The sequence below is a fragment of the Pan paniscus genome, chromosome 10, assembly GCF_029289425.2.
Source record: "Pan paniscus chromosome 10, NHGRI_mPanPan1-v2.0_pri, whole genome shotgun sequence".
NCBI lineage: Eukaryota > Metazoa > Chordata > Mammalia > Primates > Hominidae > Pan > Pan paniscus.
The window spans coordinates 12,958,630-12,982,161 of NC_073259.2; the positions used below are offsets into that span (position 1 = coordinate 12,958,630).

At 37.1% G+C, this 23,532-nt stretch overlaps 1 protein-coding gene across 1 annotated transcript in view; it reads right to left on the reverse strand.

Annotated features, from left to right (window-relative positions):
* CD163L1 (CD163 molecule like 1) overlaps nt 1-23,532 on the reverse strand; it is an 83,712-nt gene that overhangs the window by 23,116 nt on the left and 37,064 nt on the right. The window contains exons 6-8 of the mRNA XM_055095339.2: nt 20,328-20,648; nt 18,147-18,467; nt 869-1,189 (exon numbers count right to left, since the gene is read on the reverse strand). Coding sequence (XP_054951314.1) covers nt 869-1,189; nt 18,147-18,467; nt 20,328-20,648 — 963 coding nt within the window. The remainder of the gene's footprint in view (nt 1-868; nt 1,190-18,146; nt 18,468-20,327; nt 20,649-23,532) is intronic.

Consider the following 23,532-nt stretch of genomic DNA (forward strand, 5'->3'; position numbering starts at 1 on the left):
ATGACACTGCAGTGCACCCATCTGCTTAGTCTAGAAACCTTTATCTTTATTTCCACATTCAGTGTATTCAGTTCTGCTGGTTTCAGCTACTAAATATTTCTGAAATTTGGAAGCTTTTCACCAGCTCCACAGTGAGCATCCTAATCAAAATTCCATATCTTCCCTAGAATTATTCAACAACATGACTCCCGGCATCCAATAGCCTCCTCTCTCCAATGCACACACAGACACACACACAAACACACACACACACACCCCACACTGCAGCCACAGTGCTGTCTTTGAAATGCAAGTTGTATCATGCTTACAACCTTCAATGATTTATCATTCACTTTAGAATAAAGTTCAGAATTCCTATTCCATAAATAACCTTTCCCTTGCCTACATATCAAGACTTTATTATAAGTTTTCCCCCTTGTTCACTTGGATCTAATACCTCTTCTTTCAACCATCTTTTAGTTCCTGGAATAACACAAGCTTATTCCCAGGTGTGTTACTCGAATAAAATACTACTGTTTAAATTAATCTTCCCAACACTTCTTCATATGATTAAATCTTACCTGTCCTTCACATCTTTCCTTAACTATCACTTCACAGAAATATTCTCCGACTCTGCAAATAGGTAATATCTTCTAATTATGCCTTCTCATTTCATCTTGTGCTTCTACTTCACACAATTTTAAATAAACAGTTATTTAATTATATATTTTTATTATATACCTGTCTTCTAGATAGAGGGTAGGATTACTTTTATCTAGTTCATTTACTTTTGACCTAATACTGTTAAATAGCCACTTCATAAACACGTATTAAATAAGTGCAAAAATAAATAATTAAATAAATGTGTTTATCTTTGTCCAGAAATTACCTGAGCAGATCAAACTTGCTTCCATATTTAAATGACACGCAGTCTGTTTCCACTCCCATCGTATACAATCCCAGAGAGAGGCTTCCCCTCCAGTGCAGCCAGAATTCGACATTAAGATGTGTAATGTTCTTTCTGTGAAATGAGGCTCTCTGGAGACCCTGATTGCAGACCCACATTCAAGTTGCCTGCAAACAACTTCAGCAATGTTCATTCCCCAGCCATTAGCACATAGAATTCCCACGGCACCCTGGACTTTCACCTCAACTTTTCCAGCACACCTGCTGCTTCCACCCACAAGCCTCAGCTCCATATCCGATGCATCTGAAACCAAATACCACAATGATTTTAGAGAAGCACTCTATGTGAGACATTAAAGATTCTTATCCATTCATGTACACTAACATAGACCAGTGGCCAAAAGTTGAGAGATTGTTTAGGTCCCAGCTTCACCAGTGTTTAATTTTATTTTTTACTTTCCTTCAAACTTAATTTTCCTTTTTATTGGATAAAAAATAAAATAACAAAAGTACACCAAGGTATGTTTCAATCCATGAACATTTCTGGCTTATAAAGCAAGGATATAGTTTTACTTACAAAATCTTATCAGAGACTTAGGATAAAAAATAGTGTTACTTAATGGCCCTAATTCTTGCCTGAATATTTGAAGAATTACATATTACATGTTAGATACTAAAGAGAATGTTAGGAAGAGGTGATATAATTTAATGAAAAGTCAAGGAAAAACTGCATAGGGCTGTGATATTACCAAATCCAGAAAAATGGAGAAACTTGCCTATTAGTGATGCCAAATGAAGTAATTCTAAAAAGAAATTGGAGCTCGGGAAAAGAAAACACAAAATTCACTGTATGTGAGAAGAGGAGTAGGTAAGTTTTTTTTTTTTTAATGAAAAATGCTCATCATCACTAATGATCAGGAAAATGCAAATCAAAACCACAATGCAATACCACCTTACTCCTGCAAGAATGGCCATAACCAAAAAATCAAAAAAGAATAGATGTTTTCATGGATGCAGTGGAAAGGGAACACTTCTACACTGCTGGTGGGAATGTAACTAGTACAACCGCTATGAAAAACAGTGGAGATTCTTTAAAGAGCTAAAAGCAGAGCTACCATTTGATCCAGCAATCCCACTACTAGGTATCTACCCAGAGGAAAATAAGTCATTATCTGAAAAAGATACTTGCACACGCATGTTTATAGCAGCATAAATCGCAATTGCAAAAATATGGAACCAGCCCAAATGCCCATCAATCAACAAGTGGATAAAGAAACTGTGGTGTGTGTGTGTGTGTGTGTGTGTATATACACATATACATACATATATGTGTGTATATATATACACATGAATGAATACTACTCAGCCATAAAGAGGAATGAATTAATGGCATTCACAGCAACATGGATGGAATTGAAGACTATTATTCTAAGTGAAGTAACTCAGGAATGGAAAACCAAATATTGTATGTTCTCATGCATAAGTGGGGGGCTAAGCTATGACGATGCAAAGACATAAGAATAATACAATGGACTTTGAGGACTCAGGGGAAAGGGTACGAGGGGTTTGAGGAAGAAAAGACTACAAATTGGGTTCAGTGTATACTGCTTGGGTGATGAGTGCATCAAAATCTCACAAATCAAAACTAAAGAACTTACTCATGTAACTATTACCATCTGTTCCCTAAAAACCTATGGAAATAAAAAACTTTTTAAAAAAGAGGAAACGAAGAATTAAATCAGAAATTAATTCTGAGCCTAATTGAGAGTCAGCTTTTGAAGGAAATTTTTAGCAGTATTGACGTAAAATGAAATGAATCTCATTCTAGAAAGGTTACTTTATCTTTTTAGGGCAGTTTGGTAGCTTTGAGTGTGCTGTGGCATACTCTGTGAAACACAAATAATATTGCCTACTAATTTGAGAATATATCTAATTATATAACAATGTAATACTTCTTTATCTAATTAAAAACTATAAATGGTATCAGCTTCTTTTCTATTGTTTTAGTTAAAAATAAAAATTCACATTATTAAATGTCTATGTGATATCATACTATTTTTCTACTTTATATACTAAATTATATTAATAGGTTTATTAACTGCCTAATGTTGACAGATCTGACGTGTCAGAAAATCAACTCTGACTTTGTCTGACCAGATCAAACCTGACCAAGTTACTTCCTATTGGCCTTGAGAAGAAGAAAAATATAATTAACGTGGTCTAGAGGACCTGGAATGTCTGTCCTTTCCTATCACTTCAGTCCCACTTCCTGCCACTTATAAAACAGCTGAATGAAATTTTACTACATTGGTTATTTTGATATAATCTTGTGTAGATATGAGATGATTCTCTAAATAAAACTCCCATTCAGCAGAAAAATAGAGTTGCAATGTATTTCCATTTTAAGCCTATTTGTTACTCTGTGTCTTTGGAGCTCAGTGACAGGGTTTGTGAAACATGAATCAAGATCTGTTTGTAATTGGCAGGAGTTTCAAAACAATAATCATGTGAGGGTGGTAGATCAGTCTTAGCAACTTTACCATAAAAGTAAAAAGAAATTTTTTTAAATGGGGCTTATTTTAGATACTGACGTTTAGAGAGCTATAATTTTGTGTGTGGTGGTGGGGAGGGTGGGGAGAATAAACACATATATCTTGTAGGAATCTCTATCAAAATTGAGATTCCCTGAAAAGGTGTCTAGAAACAGATGAACTTTCTTCATTAAATGAACTACTCTAAATATAAGGGAAAAACATATTTCACTGCTTTGTAGCAACATATTCCACTCTGAGAGAGAGTCTTAGGTGGAAAAACAGTTGCTGTAGGTGATTCAGCATAAAAAGGTGACATCATATTGACTTTTAGGCTTTTCTGAATTAAAAAATATATATTTATATGTAATTGTTTTATATACATAATTATATATTTATATATAATGGTTTTATATAGAATTGTTTATACATAATGGTTTTATATAGAATTGTTTATATATAATTGTTTTATATATAATTATTTTAAATATATATATACACACACACATATATATATATATAATTCTCAATATGTAAAACAATTATTACCAATAAGAAAGTCTGTAGTTTACAATACAGATACAAGCACAGAGAAGAAAGGTGTGGGTAGTTTCTATGGATTGGAGTTGGGTCCCGTGTTCAGGAACCCTCAACTCTCTTATTGAAAGACACACTGATATTCATGATTATGGAGAGAAGAACTTTCCCTTAAAAGAGAATAGCTCAAGGGGGAGGCTTCAAGATGGCTACTAGAGGCACCCAACACTCACCACCAAAAACGATCAAAACAGCAAGTAGATAATTTCACAACGAATAGTGTCTAAGATAGAACACTGGAATCCAGCAGGGAAGTGATAGGGAACAGATCCTTCTGAGGCACAGAGAGAGAAAGAAGTGAAGCAATTGTCTGGCTAGGATTGACTGGAAGCCTGGTATGGATCCCCACTGTAGAAAAAGAATAAATGAGAGATTCCTAGCAGTCCACATTCCCACTGTGGGCCCTTGCAATCCTAGCCATGGGAGAGCCCCTCAGCTTCTGAGGGCTCTGAGACTAGTACAGGGAGCTGCCTAGAGTTTGCACAATAGCGTTGTTCCAGAGGGGGAGTTTGTGCTGGGTCCTACATCCCAATCCCCAACCCCAAGACCCAAGTAACTCCAGCATGGCACCATTTTGAGAGTCCAGCTCCCACAAGATTGCATCCTGTCCTGGGCCCCAGTAAGCCCTACATCTCTACATGTCTAGAGCCCCACTGATAACCTCCCTTATCCATCTGGAGGGCTGCAGTGGTGCCATGCTGGCTGGACTGGCAGTGTGTCTAGGTCCCCAGCCATCTATTCCACACAGTGTCTGATGTACTGGGAAATGGACAGTTCACAGAGGAGTGTTCCCCCATGATAAAGAGAGCTGAAGCATCTCCCCAGAGCCTGAGAGCCACCTGTCTGGGGTCACTATCACTGATAGCAACCCCACTTCCTCGCAGCAGCAGGGACACTGTGCACTTTCATGAGCCTTCAGTGAGCCTGAAAATGGCTTGCCAGGATGCCATACAAGGACCTACATGGAGGTTTGCCCCACCTGCTACCACCTAAGCATGCCACCCAAGGGCCTGGAAATTGCCCTATTCCACTCACCATAGTCTGTCCCTGTGTGCAACATCAGTAGCCTTGAGGACAGACCTGCACTGCTGGGTGCCACCACTACCTCCAGCACCCACCTACACGTGCCACCTGGGGGCCTGGAGAATTGCCTGCCCAGCACTGCTAGCACCAGTGTATACCGGCTGGGAACCTGACAGTTGGCCTGACACCACTACTGCCATTGGTGACACCATGCATGTTACCTAGGGGCCTGAGAACTTTCCCACCTGCCTAACCCAATGCTGCCACTGCTGGTAGATAAGCAAGCCACCTGGAAGCCCAAGAATTGACCCACCTAGATCAACTCACATTGGTGCTTGCATATGCCACCTAGGGTCCCATGGACAGGCATGGTCAGCCTGCTGCTACCACCACTACTGAGGCTCAAGGACTGGCTTGTCTGGTGTCCTTATTCCTAGCAAAGCTTCACAACAGCCTTAACTAATAGCCACAGTCTAAGCCAAAGAGGAAATCCCAGACACTCTTCACACTGATTATCACTGAAGAAGTCATGGAGATTACACTATAGCATGCACCCAGGATCAAAGATAAACTGCCCTACCCAACCAACACTATAGCTATATCTACAACAAAAAGTTTTCCTCTATGAAAGCCAACCCCAAAACATGAAAGCAACGATTTTATACCAGATGCACAGATATCAATGTAAGGACACAAGAAACATAAAAAGGCAAGGAAACATGACACCTTCAAAGGAACACAATAATTTCTCCAGCAACACATTTCAGCAAAAAGAAAATGGATGAACTGCCTGAAAATAATTTTAAATAATGTTATTAAAGAATTTCAGTGAAACACACAAAAAAACACAGATAAATAATACAAATAAATTAGAAAAACAATTTAGGATATTAATGAGAAATTCAACAAAGAGAAATCATAAAAAAGAAACAAACAGAAATCATGGAACTAAATAATTCAATGAAAAACATAAAAAAATACAATCAAATAAAGCAGAAGAAAGAATTGCAGAACTTGAAGATAAATCTTTGAAATAACCTAGTAAAAAAAAAAGAAAGAAATTTTTTTCAATTAAAAAACCTTTGCAACACATGGGACACCATAAGGTGACCAAATACTTGGATTCTGGGTGTTCCAGAAGGAGAAGAGATGGATAATGGCATAGAAAACTTATTTAATAAAATAATAGCTGAAACTTTCCAGGTTTTAAAAGATACTTAGATATCCAGATACAAGAAGCTGAAAGATCTCCAAATTGATACACCTCCTCCCACAAAATGTATTCTCCAAGGCACACTATACTCAAACTGTGAAAAGCCCAAGATAAAAAAATAATTTTAAATACAAGAAAAAGATGGCCACTCATGTGTGCAAGGAAACCCAGATCAGATGAATGGGGATTTCCCAGAAGAAATCTTACAGGCCAGGAAAGAAAGGTATGGTGTATTCAAAGTGCTAAAAGAAAAAAATGCCAGCCTAAAATATAATACCCAGCAAAGTTACCCTTCAAAAATGAAGGAGATATAAGGTCTTTCCCAGATAAGCAAAAAATGAGGAAATTCATCACCACTAGATTGGTCATACAAGAAACACTTAAGGAAATCTATATCTGGAAGTGTATATCATCATGAAAGCACATGAAAGTATAAAACTCACTAAGCAGACAAATGAGAAAAAAAGGACCCAAATGTTACCACCATAGAAAACCACTAAACAGCAATAATAAATAATGAGAGAAGAAAATAAAGGATATATAAAACAACAAAAAACAGTGAATATAATGACAGAAATAAGTCCTTACCTATCAACAATAACCTTGAATGTAAATGAATTAAATTGTCCACTTAAAAGATATAGATTGGCTGAATGGATTAAAAAAAACAATGACCCAAATATATGCTTCCTAGAAGAAACTGACTTCAACTGTGAAAATAGACATAGACTGAAAGTGAAGGGATGGAAAAAGATATTCCATGTAAATGAAAACCAACAGCAAGTAGAAAAGTAGAAATAGCTATATTTATATCAGATAAAGTGAACTTTAAGTTAAAAACTGTAAAAAAAAAAAAAGACAATCATCATATAAAGATAAATTGATCAATTTATTAAGAGGCTATAACAATTCTAAATACATATACACCCAACAATGAAGCACTCAGACATATAAAGCAAATATTATTAGACCTGAAGGGAGAGAGTGACTCAATTACAATAATAGTTGGCACTTCAACTATTCATCTCAATATTGAACATATCATCTAGACAGAAAACCAATAAAGAAACATCAGATAGAAACTAGACTTTAGACCAAATATACCTAATGGACATTTACAGATTATTTCACTCAACAGCTGTAGAATATACATTCTTTAAATCAGCACATAAAACGTTTTCCAGAATAGACCATATTCAAGGCCACAAAACGAGTCTCAACAAATTTTTAAAAATTAAAATTATATAAAGTATCTTATCAGACCACAGTGGAATAAAATTGGAAATCAACGACAAGATAAATTTTGGAAACTGTAAAAATACATGGAAATTAAATATGTTCCTGAACGATCATTGAGTTAATTAAGAAATTAAGAAGGAAATGAAAATATTTCTTGAAACAAATGAAAATAGAAACACAACATACCAAAGCCTATGGGATACACCAATAGCACAGTTAAGAAGGCATTTATAATAAAAAAAGCAAAAAAGTAGAAAGATTTCAAATAAACAATCTAATGATGTATCACAACACACTAGAAAAGCAAGACCAAACCAAACCCAAAATGTGTAGGAGGAAAGAAGTAATATAGATCAGAGCAGAATTAAACAAAATAGAGCCTAAAAACCAGTACAATCAATGAAACAAAAAGCTGACTTTTTGAAAAGATCAAACTTTTGCTAAAAGGAGAGCGAAGATTCAAATAAAAATCACAAACAAAAAGAGAAACATTACAACTGATACCACAGAAATACAAAAGATTATAAGAGACAAATATGAACGATACATTCACAAACTGGTAAATCTAGAAGAAAGGATAAATTCCTGTACACATACGATCTGCCCAAGATTAATCAAGGAAGAAATAGGAATCCTGAACAGATCAATCATGAGTAATGAGATTAAATCAATAATGAAAAGTCTCCAGACAAAGGAAACCCCAGGACTAGATGGCTTTACTGCTGACTTCTATCAAACTAATAAAGAAAATCTAACATCAATTCTTTTCAAACTATTCCAAAAAAATCAAAGAGGAGGGCATTCTTCCTAACTCATCCTATGAGGCCAGTATTACCCTGATACCAAAACCAGAAAAGGAAGCAACAGAAAGAGAAAAATACAGGCCAATATCCTTGATGAACATAGATATAAAAACCCTCAACAAAATACCAGCAAGCCAAATCCGTCAACATATCAAAAAAAAAAAAAAAAAAAAAAAAACAGTATAGTCAAGTGGGATTTAGTCCAGGCATGCAAGGATGATTGAACATATGCAAATCAATAAAAGTGATACATTATATCAACAGAATGAATGACAAAAACCATATGATCCCCTCAATAAATGTAGAAAAAGCATTTGATAAAATTCAGCATCCCTTCATAATAAAAACTCTCAACAAACTAGGCATAGAAGGAACATACCTCAACATGAGAAAGGCCATATAGGACAAGCCTACAACTAACAATATAATGAATGGGGAAAAGTTTAAAGCCTTACCTATAAGAACTGAAAAACACAAGGATGCCCACTTTCACCACTGTTATTTAACATAGTACTGGAAGTCCTAGCCAGAGCAATCAGACAAGACAAAGAAATAAAAGCCATCCAAATCAGAAAAGAGAAAGTCAAATTGTCCATCTTTGCAGATGACATAATTGAATATTTAGAAAAACCTTAAGACTCCATAAAAATCTCTTAGAACTAATAAACAAATTCAGCAAAGTTACAGCATACAAAATCAACATACAAAAGTCAGTAGCATTTCTATACACCAATAACAAACTACTGAGAAAGACACCAAGAAGGCAATCTCATTTGCAAGAGCCACAAGAAAGAATAAAATAAAATATCTAGGAATACATTTAACCAAGGAGGTGAAAGACTTCTATGATGAAAATTACAAAACATTGATGAATGCAATTAAGGAAGACACAAACAAATGAAATGAAGAGACGTCTCATGCTTTTTGATTGGAAGAATTAATATTATTAAAATGATCATACTACATGATATAGTTTGGATGTTTGCCCCTCCAAATCTCATGTTGAAATTTGATTCTCAGTGTCAGAGGTGAGGTCTAATGGGCAGTGTTTGCCTCCTGGTGGTGGATTGCTCATAATTGACTTGGGGCCATCCTTTTGATAATGAGTGAGTTGTTGCTCTATTAGTTCTCTTGATATCTGGCTGTTAAAAAGAGCCTGGTACCTCCTCTTCTCTCATCATGTGATGCTGGCTCCCCTTCCCCTTTTGCCATGCTACCTGAGGACCTCACCAGAGGCAGATGCTGATGCCATGCTTGTTCAGTATTCAGACTGTGAGCCAAATAAACCTCTTTTCTTTATAAATTACCCAGCCTCGAGTATTCCTTTATAGCAATGCAAATGTACTAAGACACTACCCAGAACCTGAATAACCATAGCAACCCCAAGCAAGAAGAATAAATCTTGAGGCACATCATACTATCTACCTTCAAAATATACTACAAAGCTACAGTAACCAAAACAGCCTGCTATTGGTATGAAACAGACACATGGACAAATTAAACAGAATAGAGAACCTAGAAATAAGTCCATGTATTTGTAGCTGACTGATTTTTGACAAAGGCACCAAGAACATACATTGAGAGAAGGATCCCTCTTCAACAAATGATGCTGGGAAGACTGGATATCCACATGAAGAACGAAACCATACCCCTCTCTCACCATACATAAAAATCAAAGGAAAATGGATTAAATACTTAAATGTAACACATCAACCTATAAAACTACTAGAAGAAAACATTGGGAAAATACTCCAAGACATTGGTGGGCAAATATTTCATAGCTAACATTTCAAAAACACAGGCATCAAAACGAAAAGGAGACAAACTTTTAGACAAACTAAAAAGCTTCTACACAGCAAAGGAAACAATTAACAGAGTGAAAAGACATCCTGTTGAATAGGAGAAAGTATTTGCAAACAAACTCTTCATCTAACAGAGTGCTAATATCCAGAATATTTTAAAACTTGAATAACTCGACAGGAAAACAAAACAAATAACCCCATTACAAAGTGGGCAGGCTGGACATGGTGGCTCAAGCCTATAATCCCAGCATTTTGGGAGGCCAAGGAGGGCAGATCACTTGAGCCCGGGAGATTGAGACCAGCCTGGGCAACACGGTGAAACCCCATCTCTACAAAAAACTACAAAAATTGGCAGGGTGTGATGGCGCATGCCAGTGGTCCTAGCTACTTGGGGGACTGAGGTGGGAGGATTGCTTGAGCCCTGGAGGTCGAGGCTGCAGTGAGCTGAGATTGTGTCACTCCACCCCAGCCTAGACAACAGAGTGAGATCCAGTTTCAAAAAAAAACAAAAAAACAAAAGGGGGGGGGTGGGGGCAAAGGATAGGAATAGACATTTCTCAAAATAAGATAACAATATGGAGATTTCTCAAAAAACTAAAAATAGAACTTAATCATATGACCCAGAAATCCTATTTATCCAAAGGAAAGGAAATCAGTACACCAAAGGAATACCTCCATGTTGTTGCAAATCATTGAATCTCATTCTTTTTTGTCTGAATAGTACTCCTTTGTGTATATGTACCACATTTTCCTTAACCATTCATCTGTTGATGGACACTTAGATTGCTTCCAAATCTTAGCAATTGTAAACAGTGCTGCAACAAACATAGGAGTGCAGATATCTCTTTGATACATTGATTTCCTTTTTGGGGGTATATACCCAGCAATGGGATTGCTGAATCACATGGTAGCTCAATTTTTAGTTTTGTGAGGAACCTCCAAACTGTTCCCCACAGTGGTTGTACTAATTTACATTCTCACCAACAGTGTTCAAGGGTTCCCTTTTCTCCACATCCTCACCAACATTTGTTATTGCCTGTCTTTTGGACATAAACCATTTAACTGAGGTAATATGATATCTCATTGTATTTTTGATTTGCACTTCTCTGATGATCAATGATGTTAAGCACTTTTTCATATGCCTATTATGTTAGTGAAACAAGCCAGGTACAGGAAGGCAAACATCGCATGCTCTCACTTACTTCTGGGATCTAAAAATCAAAACAATTGAACTCATGGACATAGAGAGTAGAAGGATGTTTATCAGAGGCTGGGAAGGGTAATGGGGGGCTGGAGAGAAGGTGGCAATGGTGAATGTTTAAAAAAAAACAGAAAAAAATGAATAACACCTACTATTGATAGCACAATAGGGTGACTATAGTCAATAATAACTTAATTGTATATTTTTAAATAAGTTAAAGAATGTAATTGGATTGCTTGTAACACAAAGGATAAATGCTTGAGGGGATGGAAACCCCATTCTCCTCAGTGTGCTTATTTCACATTGCACACCTGTATCAGAATGTCTCGTGTACTCCATAAATATATATACCTAACATGTACCCACAGACATTTTAAAAAATAATTTTAAAAATTAAAAAACAAAGGAATAAATGTACCCCCATGTTTGTTGCAGCACTATTCACAATAGCCATGATATGAAATCAACCTAAGTGTCCATCAAAGGATGAATGAATAATTAAACATTATATATATACATATATATATATGTATATATATGCACACGCACAATGGAATACTATTCAGTCCTAAAAAAGAATGAAATCTTACTATTTGCAGCAACAGGGATGGCTTGGATGACATTATGTTATGCAGAATAAGCCAGGCACAGAAAGACAAATATCACAAGTTCTCACTCATATATGGAAGCTAAAAAAGTCATCTCATGGAGACAGAGAGTAAATGATAGTTACCAGAGGCTGGGAAGGGTGTGCGTGTGGTGGGCGGGCAGGATGAAGACAGGTAGGTTAATAGGTACAAACATACAGTTAAACAGAAGGAATAAATTCTAGTGTTCAATAGCACAGTAGGGTGACTATAGTTAAAAAACAATATATTGTATATTTTTAAATAGCTAGAAGAGAAGATTTGAAATGTTATCAACACAAAGAAATGATAAATATTTGAGGAGAAGGATATCCTAAATACCCTGAGTTGATCATTTACACTCATGCAGCATTCCATGCTTGAGTTAAAATGTCACATGTACCCCGTAAATAGGTATACACATTATAGATCAGTAAAAATAATAAGAGAATAGTGCATTGGAAGAACAAGCTTCCAGAAAACAACAGGTAAAATTAAATTGGAAGATCTTCTCTGAAGAAAGATTGTGATAATTTGTAAATCATAACTCTATGTCTACCTACATTAAAAGGGGAATAGAATTCATTCCATGCTTGAGTTAAAATGTCACATGTACCCCATAAATACGTACACACATTATAGATCAGTAAAAATAATAAGAGAATAGTGCATTGGAAGAACAAGCTTCCAGAAAACAACAGGTAAAATTCAAATTGGAAGATCTTCTCTGAAGAAAGATTGTGATAATTTGTAAATGATAACTCTATGTCTATCTACATTAAAAGGGAGAATAGAATTATGAAAATTTAAAAGGAAAATTTCAAGTCTATATCAGAGCTTAATGATTCTTTAAAATATAATTTAATATCTTATTCATTCATCTTAGAAAAGAATATATAGACTAAGGAATAAATATGTTGAAAACAAGGAAGCCCAAAGACCAATGATGTATCTGAGTCAGGGAGTCCAACTCTTTTAAAATTGTACTACATGGGTGGTTGTACATCAAATTTTTCTTTGCACCATTTTAAAGTTGTCTAATAAAAACTTTGGTCTTAGAGAAGGAATCTACAAGGCAGTTCTTGACATCTTTAAAATTATATAAAGGATGGCCAAATAGAAACAGCTCCGGTCTTCAGCTCCCAGTGTGATCAACGCAGAAGACAGGTAATTTCTGCATTTCCAACTGAGCCTCCGCTGTTGATACCCAGGTAAACAGGGTCTGGAGTGGACCTCCAGCAAACTCCAACAGGCTTGCAGCTGAGGGACCTGACTGTTAGAAGGAAAACTAACAAACAGAAAGGAATAGTATCAACATCAACAAAAAGGATAACCACACCAAAACCTCATCTGTAGGTCACCAACATCGAAGACCAAAGGTAGATAAAACTGCAAAGATGGGGAGAAACCAGAGCAGCAAAGTAGAAAATTCTAAAAACCAGAGTGCCTCTTCTCCTCCAAAGGATCGCACCTCCCCACCAGCAACAGAACAAAGCTGGACAGAGAATGACTCTGATGAGCTGACAGAAGTAGGCTTCAGAAGGTCTGTAAAAACAAACTTCTCTGAGCTAAAGGGGCATGTTCTAACCCATGGCAAGAAAGCTTAAAAACCTTGAAAAAAGGTTAGACGAATGGCTAACTAGAATAAACAGGGCAGAGAAGACCTTAAATATCCTGATGGAGCTGAAAACCATGGCACGAGAACTTTGTGATACATGCACAAGCTTCAGTAGCCAATTCAATCAAGTGGAAGAAAGGATATCAGTGATTGAAGACTTGGATAAAGACTCAAGACCCGTCAGTGTGCTGAGACCCATCACCTTCAGGGACACACATAGGCTCAAAATAAAGGGATGGAGGAAGATCTACCAAACAATTGGAATGCAAAAAAGAGCAGGGGTTGTAATCCTAGTCTCTGATAAAACAGACTTTAAACCAATGAAGATCAAAAGAGACAAAGAAGGCCATTACATAATGGTAAAGGGATCAATTCAACAAGAAGAGCTAACTATCCTAAATATATATGCACGCAATACAGGAGCACTCAGATTCAAAAAGCAAGTCCTTAGAGACCTACAAAGAGACTTACACTCCCACACAATATTAATGGGAGACTTTAACACCCCACTGTGAATATTAGACAGATCAATGAGACAGAAAGTTAACAAGGATATCCAGGACTTGAACTCAACTCTGCACCAAGAGGACCTAATAGACATCTGCAGAACTCTCCACAGCAAATCAACAGAATATATATTCTTCTCAGCATTAGATCACACTTATTCTAAAATTGACCACATAATTGGAAGTAAAGCACTCCTCAGCAAATGTAAAAGAACAGAAATCACAACAGTCTCTCAGACCACAGCACAATCAAATTAGAACTCAGAATTAAGAAACTCACACAAAACCACACAACTACATGGAAACTGAACAACCTGCTCCTGAATGATTACTGGATAAATAACGAAATGAAGGCAGAAATAAAGATGTTCTTTGAAACCAACGAGAACAAAGACACAATATGCCAGAATCTCTGGGACACATTTAAAGCAGTGTGTAGACGGAAATTTATAGCACTAAATGCCCACAAGAGAAAGCAGGAAAGATCTAAAATCAACACCCTAATATCACAGTTAAAAGAACTAGAGAAGCAAGAGCAAACAAATTCAAAAGCTAGCAGAAGGCAAGAAATAACCAAGATCAGAGCAGAACTGAAGGAGATAGAGACACAAAAAAACCTTCAAAAAATCAACGAATCCAGAAGCTGGTTTTTCAAAACGATCAACAAAATTGATAGACCACTAGCAAAACTAATAAAGAAGGAGAGAAGAATCAAATAGATGCAATAGAAAATGACAAAGGGGATATCACCATCAATCCCACAGAAATAAAAACTACCATCAGAGAACACTATAAACACCTCTACGCAAATAAACTAGAAAATCTAGAAGAAGTGGATAAATTCCTGGACACATACACCCTCCCAAGACATAAACCAGGAAGAAGTCGAATCTCTGAATAGACCAATAACTGGCTCTGAAATTGAGCCAATAATTAATAGCCTAACAACCAAAAAAAGTCCAGGACCAGATGGATTCAGAGCTGAATTCTACCAGAGGTAAAAAGAGGGGCTGGTACCATTCTTTCCGAAACTAATCTAATCAACAGAAAAAAAAGGAATCCTCCCTAACTCATTTTATGAGGCCAACATCATCCTGATACCAAAGCTTGGCAGAGACAAAACAAAAAAAGGGAATTTTAAACCAATAACCCTAATGAACATCGATGCAAAAATCCTCAATAAAATACTGGCAAACCGAATCCAGCAGCACATCAAAAAGCCTATCCACCACGGTCAAGTTGGCTTCATCCCTGGGATGCCAGGCTGGTTCAACATATGCAAATCAACAAACATAATCCATTACATAAACAGAACCAATGACAAAAACCACATGATTATCTCAATAGATGCAGAAAAGGCCTTAGACAAAATTTAACACTGCTTCATGCTAAAAACTCTCAATAAACTAGGTATTGATGGAACGTATCTCAAAATAATAAGAGCTGTTTATGACAAACCCACAGCCAATATCATACTGAATGGGCAAAAGCTGGAAGAATTCCCTTTGAAAACTGGCACAAGACAAGAATGCCCTCTCTTACCACTCCTATTCAACATAGTGTTGGAAGTTCTGGCCAGGGCAATCAGGCAAGAGAAAGAAATAAAGGGTATTCAGTTAGGAAAAGAGAAGTCAAATTGTCCCTGTTTGCAGATGACATGATTGTATATTTAGAAAACCCCATGGTCTCAGCCCAAAATCTCCTTAAACTGATAAGGAACTTCAGCAAAGTCTCAGGATACAAAATCAATGTGCAAAAACCACAAGCATTCCTATACACAAATAACAGACAAACAGAGCCAAATCATGAGTGAACTCCCATTCACATTTGCTACAAAGAAAATAAAATACCTAGGAATCCAACTTACAAGGGATGTGAAGGACTTCTTCAAGGAGAACTACAAACCACTGCTCAACGAAATAAGAGGACACAAACAAATGGAAGAACATTCCATGCTCATGGATAGGAAGAATCAATATCGTGAAAATGGCCATACTGCCCAAGGTAATTTATAGATTCAGTGCCTTCCCCATCAAGCTACCAATGACTTTGTTCACAGAATTGGAAAAAACTAATTTAAAGTTCGTATGGAACCAAAAAAAAAAACAAAACAAAAAAAACAAAAAAAAATCACATAGCCAAGACAATCCTAAGTAAAAAGAACAAAGCTGGAGGCATCATGCTACCTGACTTCAAACTATACTACAAGGCTATAGTAACCAAAACAGCATGGTACCGGTACCAAAACAGAGATGTAGACAAATGGAACAGAACAGAGCCCTCAGAAATAATGCCACATAGCTACAACTATCTGATCTTTGACAAACCTGACAAAAACAAGAAATGGGGAAAGGATTCCCTATTTAATAAATGGTGCTGGGAAAACTGGCTAGCCATATGTAGAAAGCTGAAACTGGATCCCTTCCTTACACCTTACACAAAAATTAATTCAAGATGAATTAAAGACGTCAATGTTAGACCTAAAAGCATAAAAACCCTAGAAGAAAACCTAGGCAATACCATTCAGGACATAAGCATGGGCAAGGACTTCATGACTAAAACACCAAAAGCAATGGCAACAAAAGCCAAAATTGACAAATGGGATCTAATTAAACTAAAGAGCTTCTGCACGGCAAAAGAAACTATCATCAGAGTCAACAGGCAACCTACAGAATGGGAGAAAATTTTTACAATCTACCCATCTGACAAAGGGCTAATATCCAGAATCTACAAAGAACTTAAACAAATTTACAAGAAAAAAACAAACAACCCCATCAAAAAGTAGGCAAAGGATATGAACAGACACTTCTCAAAAGAAGCCATCTATGCATCCAACAGACACATGAGAAAATGCTCATCATCACTGGCCATCCGAGAAATGCAAATCAAAACCACAATGAGATACCATCTCACGCCAGTTAGAATGGCAATAATTAAAAAGTCAGGAAACAGCAGATGCTGGAGAGGACGTGGAGAAATAGGAACGTTTTTACACTGTTGGTGGGAGTGTAAATTAGTTCAACCATTGTGGAAGACAGTGTGGCAAATCCTCAAGGATCTAGAACTAGAAATACCATTTGACCCAGCAATCCCATTACTGGGTATATACCCAAAGGATTATAAATCATGCTGCTATAAAGATACATGTACACATATGTTTATTGCGGCACTATTCACAGTAGCAAAGACTTGGAACCAACCCAGATGTCCATCAGTGATAGACTGGATTAAGAAAATGTGGCACATATACACCATGGAATACTATGCAGCCATAAAAAAGGATGAGTTCATGTCCTTTGCAGGGACATGCATGAAGCTGGAAACCATCATTCTGAGCAAACTGTCACAAGGACAGAAAACCAAACACCCCATGTTCTCACTCATAGGTGGGAAGTGAACAATGAGAACACTTGGACACAGGGCGGGGAACATCACCCACTGGGACCTGTCGGTTGGTGGGGGACTGGGGGAGGGATAGCATTAGGAGAAGTACCTAATGTAAATGACAAGTTGATGGGTGCAGCAAACCAACATGGCACATGTATACCTATGTAACAAACCTGCATGTTGTGCACATGTACCCTAGAACTTAAAGTATAATAATAAAAAAAATTATATAAACCATAAACCCAGACCTCTGGATGAAGTTTATTTGTTCTAATGCTATTGGATTTATCTTACATAAATAAGTCTTTCAGGTAACAATGAGTATTTGAGTCATCTTGGGTACCAATTTTTGAGAGACTGGGTGATTCAACACAAGGGTTTATTTATTTAAATAAATAACTGAATTCTCATTATTTTTTCCTAAACTATTTGACTATGGATAATGTCTTTTTGTAGAATTGTATTGACTAGTGGTTTGATGAAACTAACTTTGGGAAAATTTGGGTAGATATCAGAAAATGAAGTTTCATTTCTTGAGAAAACAGTTTTGATCCCATAGAAAGATATTAAAAATGAATGAGAATATGAGGTATGGTTAGCTCTAAAAAAGTGAGAAATGAGCACTTGGTCATAAATGTACTGATTAAGAAAAAAGAAGGTATGTTAGAGAACCCAGGCAGTTTCTTTTAAGGAAGCCCTGGTTTGGGTATCTTACCAGAACAGATCACTCCAACATCTTCACTGTGACTGCAATCATTATTTCCCCACCCACTGTTCCTGCATGACCAGAGATCTGACTCATCTCCATCACAGGAAACATCATCGAGCCAAATTTTTCCATATCCTGTAGAAGCGTTTCCCAGACCCATGCCAATGATAGAAGATGGGCAGTCCAGCTGGCTACACACCACAGCTGCAGCTTTACTGTTCCAGCCGTCATCACACACTGTGCCCCACCGTCCTTGAAAGTACACCTCCAGTCTTCCCGAGCAGCGGTTGCTGCCGCCCACCAGCCTCAGGCCCCATGTTGCATTACCTGCACCAAGAACAATGAAGCAAGTAGTTAATGGGCGTGATGGTTTATTTTATATGTCAGCTTGGCTGGGCTATGATACCCAGTTATTTGGTCAAACACCAGTCTAGATGGTGCTGTGAAGGTATTTTTTCAGATGTGATTAACCTTTAAATTAGCAGACTTTGAGTATAGCCAATTATCCTCCATAACGTGGGTGGGCCTCATCCAATCAGTTGAAGACCTTAAAAGAAAAGACTGAAGTCCCCCAAGAAAGAAGGAATTCTACCTCCGCACTTTCTTGAGATTCACGACTGCAACATCAGCTCTTCTCTGCAGTCTGCTGGCCTCCTCTTCAGATTTTGGACTTGCAAGCCCCCATAATTGCTTATAAAATTGATGAACCAATTCCTTAAAATAAATCTCTGTCTCTCTCTCTACATACATATATATGCACACACACACACACACACACACACAGAGAGAGAGAGAGAAGAGAGGCTCACGTTCTATTGGTTTTGTTTTCCTGGAGAACCCTGAATAACGCAGATTTTGGTACTAATAGTGGTTCTAGAGGAACAAAATCTTAAGGATGAGTTTTATGAATTGATGCTGTAATTTATAAATTGATTCTAGAATTGGTTCCCTAATCTGATAAAAATTTAATGACACTAATGATTCTATATTCAGTAGTAAAGAGGGCACTGATAATCCATGGCATGATGTGGCAACAGATATATACAAAATCTCATCATTACATATTCCTAATCAAATACTTACAGTAGGCAAAGTTCTGAGTGAACATATATTTGATAACCTAGGACATTTTTGTCAAACTTACAAGCATAATTAGATTGGCTGGCTGCTCCCCATTGCACTGGACAAAGTGGGAAAAGAAAAGGATGAGCTCAGAGATTCAAATTCCCAGCTGAACTGCAATATGACCTGCAAGTTTTGATGTCTTCCCGGAAAGAAATTCGTGTCTCTTATAGCCACAGAACTGAGATTACTGAAAACCTTCACCTGGTAAGGTACTGAATTCTCAACCTCACAAGATGTCTGCTGTCTAAGTGAGGGATTTAATTGGGATGGAATAGAATTCTGAAAATTAGGATGGGGCCATAGGGGAAGACCTGATGAGGTTGGGAACATTGAAACCCTAAATTCTACTGTTTCTCCTTTAACAATAGAGACAACCATCCACCTCTGTATGAGAATATTAATCCTACTTTGCTTGAAGAAATTGAATCTCTCCTGAGATAACTGCCTTGAAAGGCACTCCTGATTCTCCTCAGCACCCATCCCATCAGCCCTCTTTACATCTAGACTCAAGTCCCAGCAGGCTCCAAAATGTGAGGTACAAAGTGTCTTATGTGGAAGTGCACACAAACAACCATGATTTTTCCAATTTACACAGACAGAAATCAGAATATATGTGGGAATGAATATTAAGGATGTGAGATAATGCTGGAAGGAACATAAAGTTGGGTCAGGGTGAATTTACTGATATGAGCCCTAAGCAGAGATTCTAGATTTAATGATGCAGCTAAGGGTTAGAAAGGCTCTAATAGTTTGTTGGACTGGTTGGGTGAAACATGTATCCAAAGGTGGCCTACACTTAATGAAGTTGAAAGGCCAAACCGCTTCTGTATATGGTAGGGGAAGGGATCCAAAGGGTCATAGTCAGGGTTGTCTACTAATTTCTTACTTTACCTGTATAAGTGGAAGAGTCCCAGGTGAAGTGAACTGAAGTCTAATTTAAAGACAAGAGTCATGGCCCCTCAATCAATTCCCACATGTAAGCCAGTTTATAGACCCAGAAGCCCTTCCTATGAGGAATACTATTTCTCTTATCAGGAAATAATAAACAAGAACAAGTCTTACCTGAGCAGGTTACAATCACATCCTCTCTGTGTACACAATTATGCTTTCCCCATCCACTGTGTTCACAGTCCCAGATATTTGACTCATTTCCAATGCAAGAAACGTCATCCAGCCAAATAGGTCCTGATGCTTCTTTAAAATAGGTCATACCAAACACATGCATAGGCTTTCCACATCCCAATTGTTTACACACAACAGCTGCATTCCTTGTGCTCCATCTGTCATGACACACAGTCCCCCACTCTCCTTGGTATTTCACTTCCAATCTCCCATAACAGGGGCTATGAGCCCCGACAAGCCTTAGGTCCAGATCTGCCTTATCTGCAAGCAAGACAAAACCACATATTTGAGATCAAATGAGAGAGTCTTTTCAGAAGACTGAAAAGACTCTAAATTCATGACTATAAGGCTTTGCCTAACAGGTGATATATTAGGCACACTTTTGGATGAAAAGTTTGGTTTTCTTTCTTCTGACAATTTTTTATTCAATTTTTGGAGAGAAGGTGTCTCTAAAGCATGAAACAACGACAGCAAATTTACTGAAGTAAAGCCTGGGGAATGTTATGAAGCCTCCAAGAATGACGGATTTGGATAAGATGAGCAACGTGGAAGCATGCACAGAAGTTCTTTGAGGTATGGATACATTCAGGAGATAGCACTGGCAGGTTTCTGCAGTGGAGTCCAGCATTAGCACCAAAGCTTATCCCCTCATAGTCGTCATTTTAGTTTGTCCACTCATGTGTTATAAGATAAAGGGAGGCATATGTACATGAAACTGCCCTTTCATAAAATAAATTCCTTTTTAATTCTTAATTTTTCCACTGTTCAAAGCACTTGAGAAATATTGAGAAAATTTGAGAATTTTATTTCCTTCCTTCTTTCCTTCCTTCCTCCCTCCCTCTTCTCCTTTTCTTCTTTCTTTCTTTTTTCTTCCTTTCTCTGTCTTCTTTCATTCTTCTTTCTCTCTCTTCTTTCCTCTCTTTCTTCCTTTTTCTTCTTTCCTTTTCTTTCTCTCTTCCTCTCCTCTCTCTCTTTTCTTTCTTCTCTCTCTTCTTTCATTCTCTCTTCTTTCTCTTTTTCTCTGACTTCTTTCTTTCTTTTTCTTTCTTTTCCTTCCTTCCTTCCCCTCCCCCATTCTTCTTCTTCCTCTTCCTCTTCCTCCCTTTCCCTTCTTTCCTTCCTTCCTTCCCCTCCCCCATTCTTCTTCTTCCTCTTCCTCTTCCTCCCTTTCCCTTCTTTCCTTCCTTCCTTCTTCTTCTTCCTCTTCCTCCCTTTCCCTCCCTCCCTCTCTTTCTTTCTTTCTTTCCTTTCTTTCTCTCTCTCTCTCTCTTTCTTTCTTTTTCTTTCCTTTCTTTCTTTTCTGTCCAGCGTCTTGCTCTGTCACCCAGGCTGGAGTGCTGTGGCACAATCTTGGTTCACTACAACCTCTGCCTTTAGGGTTTAAGTGATCCTCCCACCTCAGCCTCCCGAGTAGCTGGGATTAGAGGCTCACACCACCACAGCCAGCTATTTTTTGTATTTTTAGTATAGACAGGGTTTCACCATGTTGCCCAGGCTGGTCTAGAACCCCTGACCTCCTTTCAGCCTCCCAAAGTGCCAGGGTTACAGGCGTCAGCCACCCTGCCCAGTCAAGAAATATTTTACTATGCAGGTACTATTATGATATAGGAAAGGTATAATATTTTATAATGGGTCACTTTAAAAATTCTAAAAGCCTTCCAATTTCTTTACTTGCTATCCAGTATGACAACTCTTCCATGTGTATATAATAATCTTACATTCTATTCAACCTAGTATGTGTGTGTGTGTATTTTAAAACATAACATTTAATGATTGCATAGGATACCATCATATAGAGATATAGAGATTCTGTAAGTTATTTAATCAAGACACAATTCTTGGTTACCTATGTTATGGTTAATTTTTCATTTTCACAAATTACACTGCTACGGACATCCTTACACATAAAGTTTTGAGTATGTCACCAAGTGCTTCCACGATATAATGGAAACCAATGTATTCAATGTAGGTTAAATGTGTGGGGGTATGAAAAGATATATGATGTATGTATATATAATATGTATCATTTCCAGATATACTAAATAAAAATTCATAGAAACAAAGCAAAGAAAAACTTTTAATTCCTGATGCAAACAAATATATAAATGAAGTAGTGTATCCTGTTCTAGTATAGGATAACTGGATAGTATAATGATATAATTTCTGCACAAATCAAACCAATTTATATTTATATTGTATTTTAATAGACTGGGTTTTGCTATGTTGCCCAGGCTGGAGTGGAGTGGCTATTTACAGGTGCAATCATAGCACCTTACAGTCTCTATCTCCTGGGCTCAAGTGATATTCCTGCCTCAGCCTCCTGAGTTGCTGGGACAACAGGCATGTGCCACCATGCCCAACCAATTCATAGGTTTAATATTACCTTAAAAACAATTCCAATTTCAATCCATATTTAGAAGAACAAAAAGGAAAAAGTAGCAAGGAATTTTATGAAAAATAAGAATACTTAGGGAATATATATCTCAGTAGGTATTAGCCTATAGAAAGCTACAGTAGTTAAAATGTGATGGTTCTAGAAATAGAAGAGGGGGATTATGTATTTTATAAAGGGACTCTATAAAATACACAGAGTTCTTACACATTATGAAGACAAAGACATCACACAGCAGAAAAATGGCCAAAGAAGCAGAAATGCTAACACATAAACAAATACAAATAAGTTGCTAATAAAGAATTAGGAAAAAGCTCTCATTTGTTATCAAGGAAGTAAGATTTTCGAACATTGACTTTGGAGTTAAATCAGTTCATATCTGAACTCCAGCTTCACTACTGCTCTGATAGCTGAGTGACCTGGGTGAGTTACTTTCCCTCAGTACCTCTATTTCCTCACTGTAAAATAGAGATAGAATAGTAACCCCCTTCTTGGGATTCCATGAAGATCCCATGAACCCATATATGTAAACTAATAGAACACTGCCTGGCACACCATAAATATTCAATAAATGTTAATTAATATTATTATGTTTTAAAAATCAGATTAACAGTTATTCTAAAATATGAAAATATTCAGTGTTAATATGATATAGTGGAATAATAGGGAACTGAAATTGAATAGAAGAAAAAAAACACAATTTATAGATGATAATTTGTTAATATGTATCCAAGACTTTAAAAAAAGATGCAT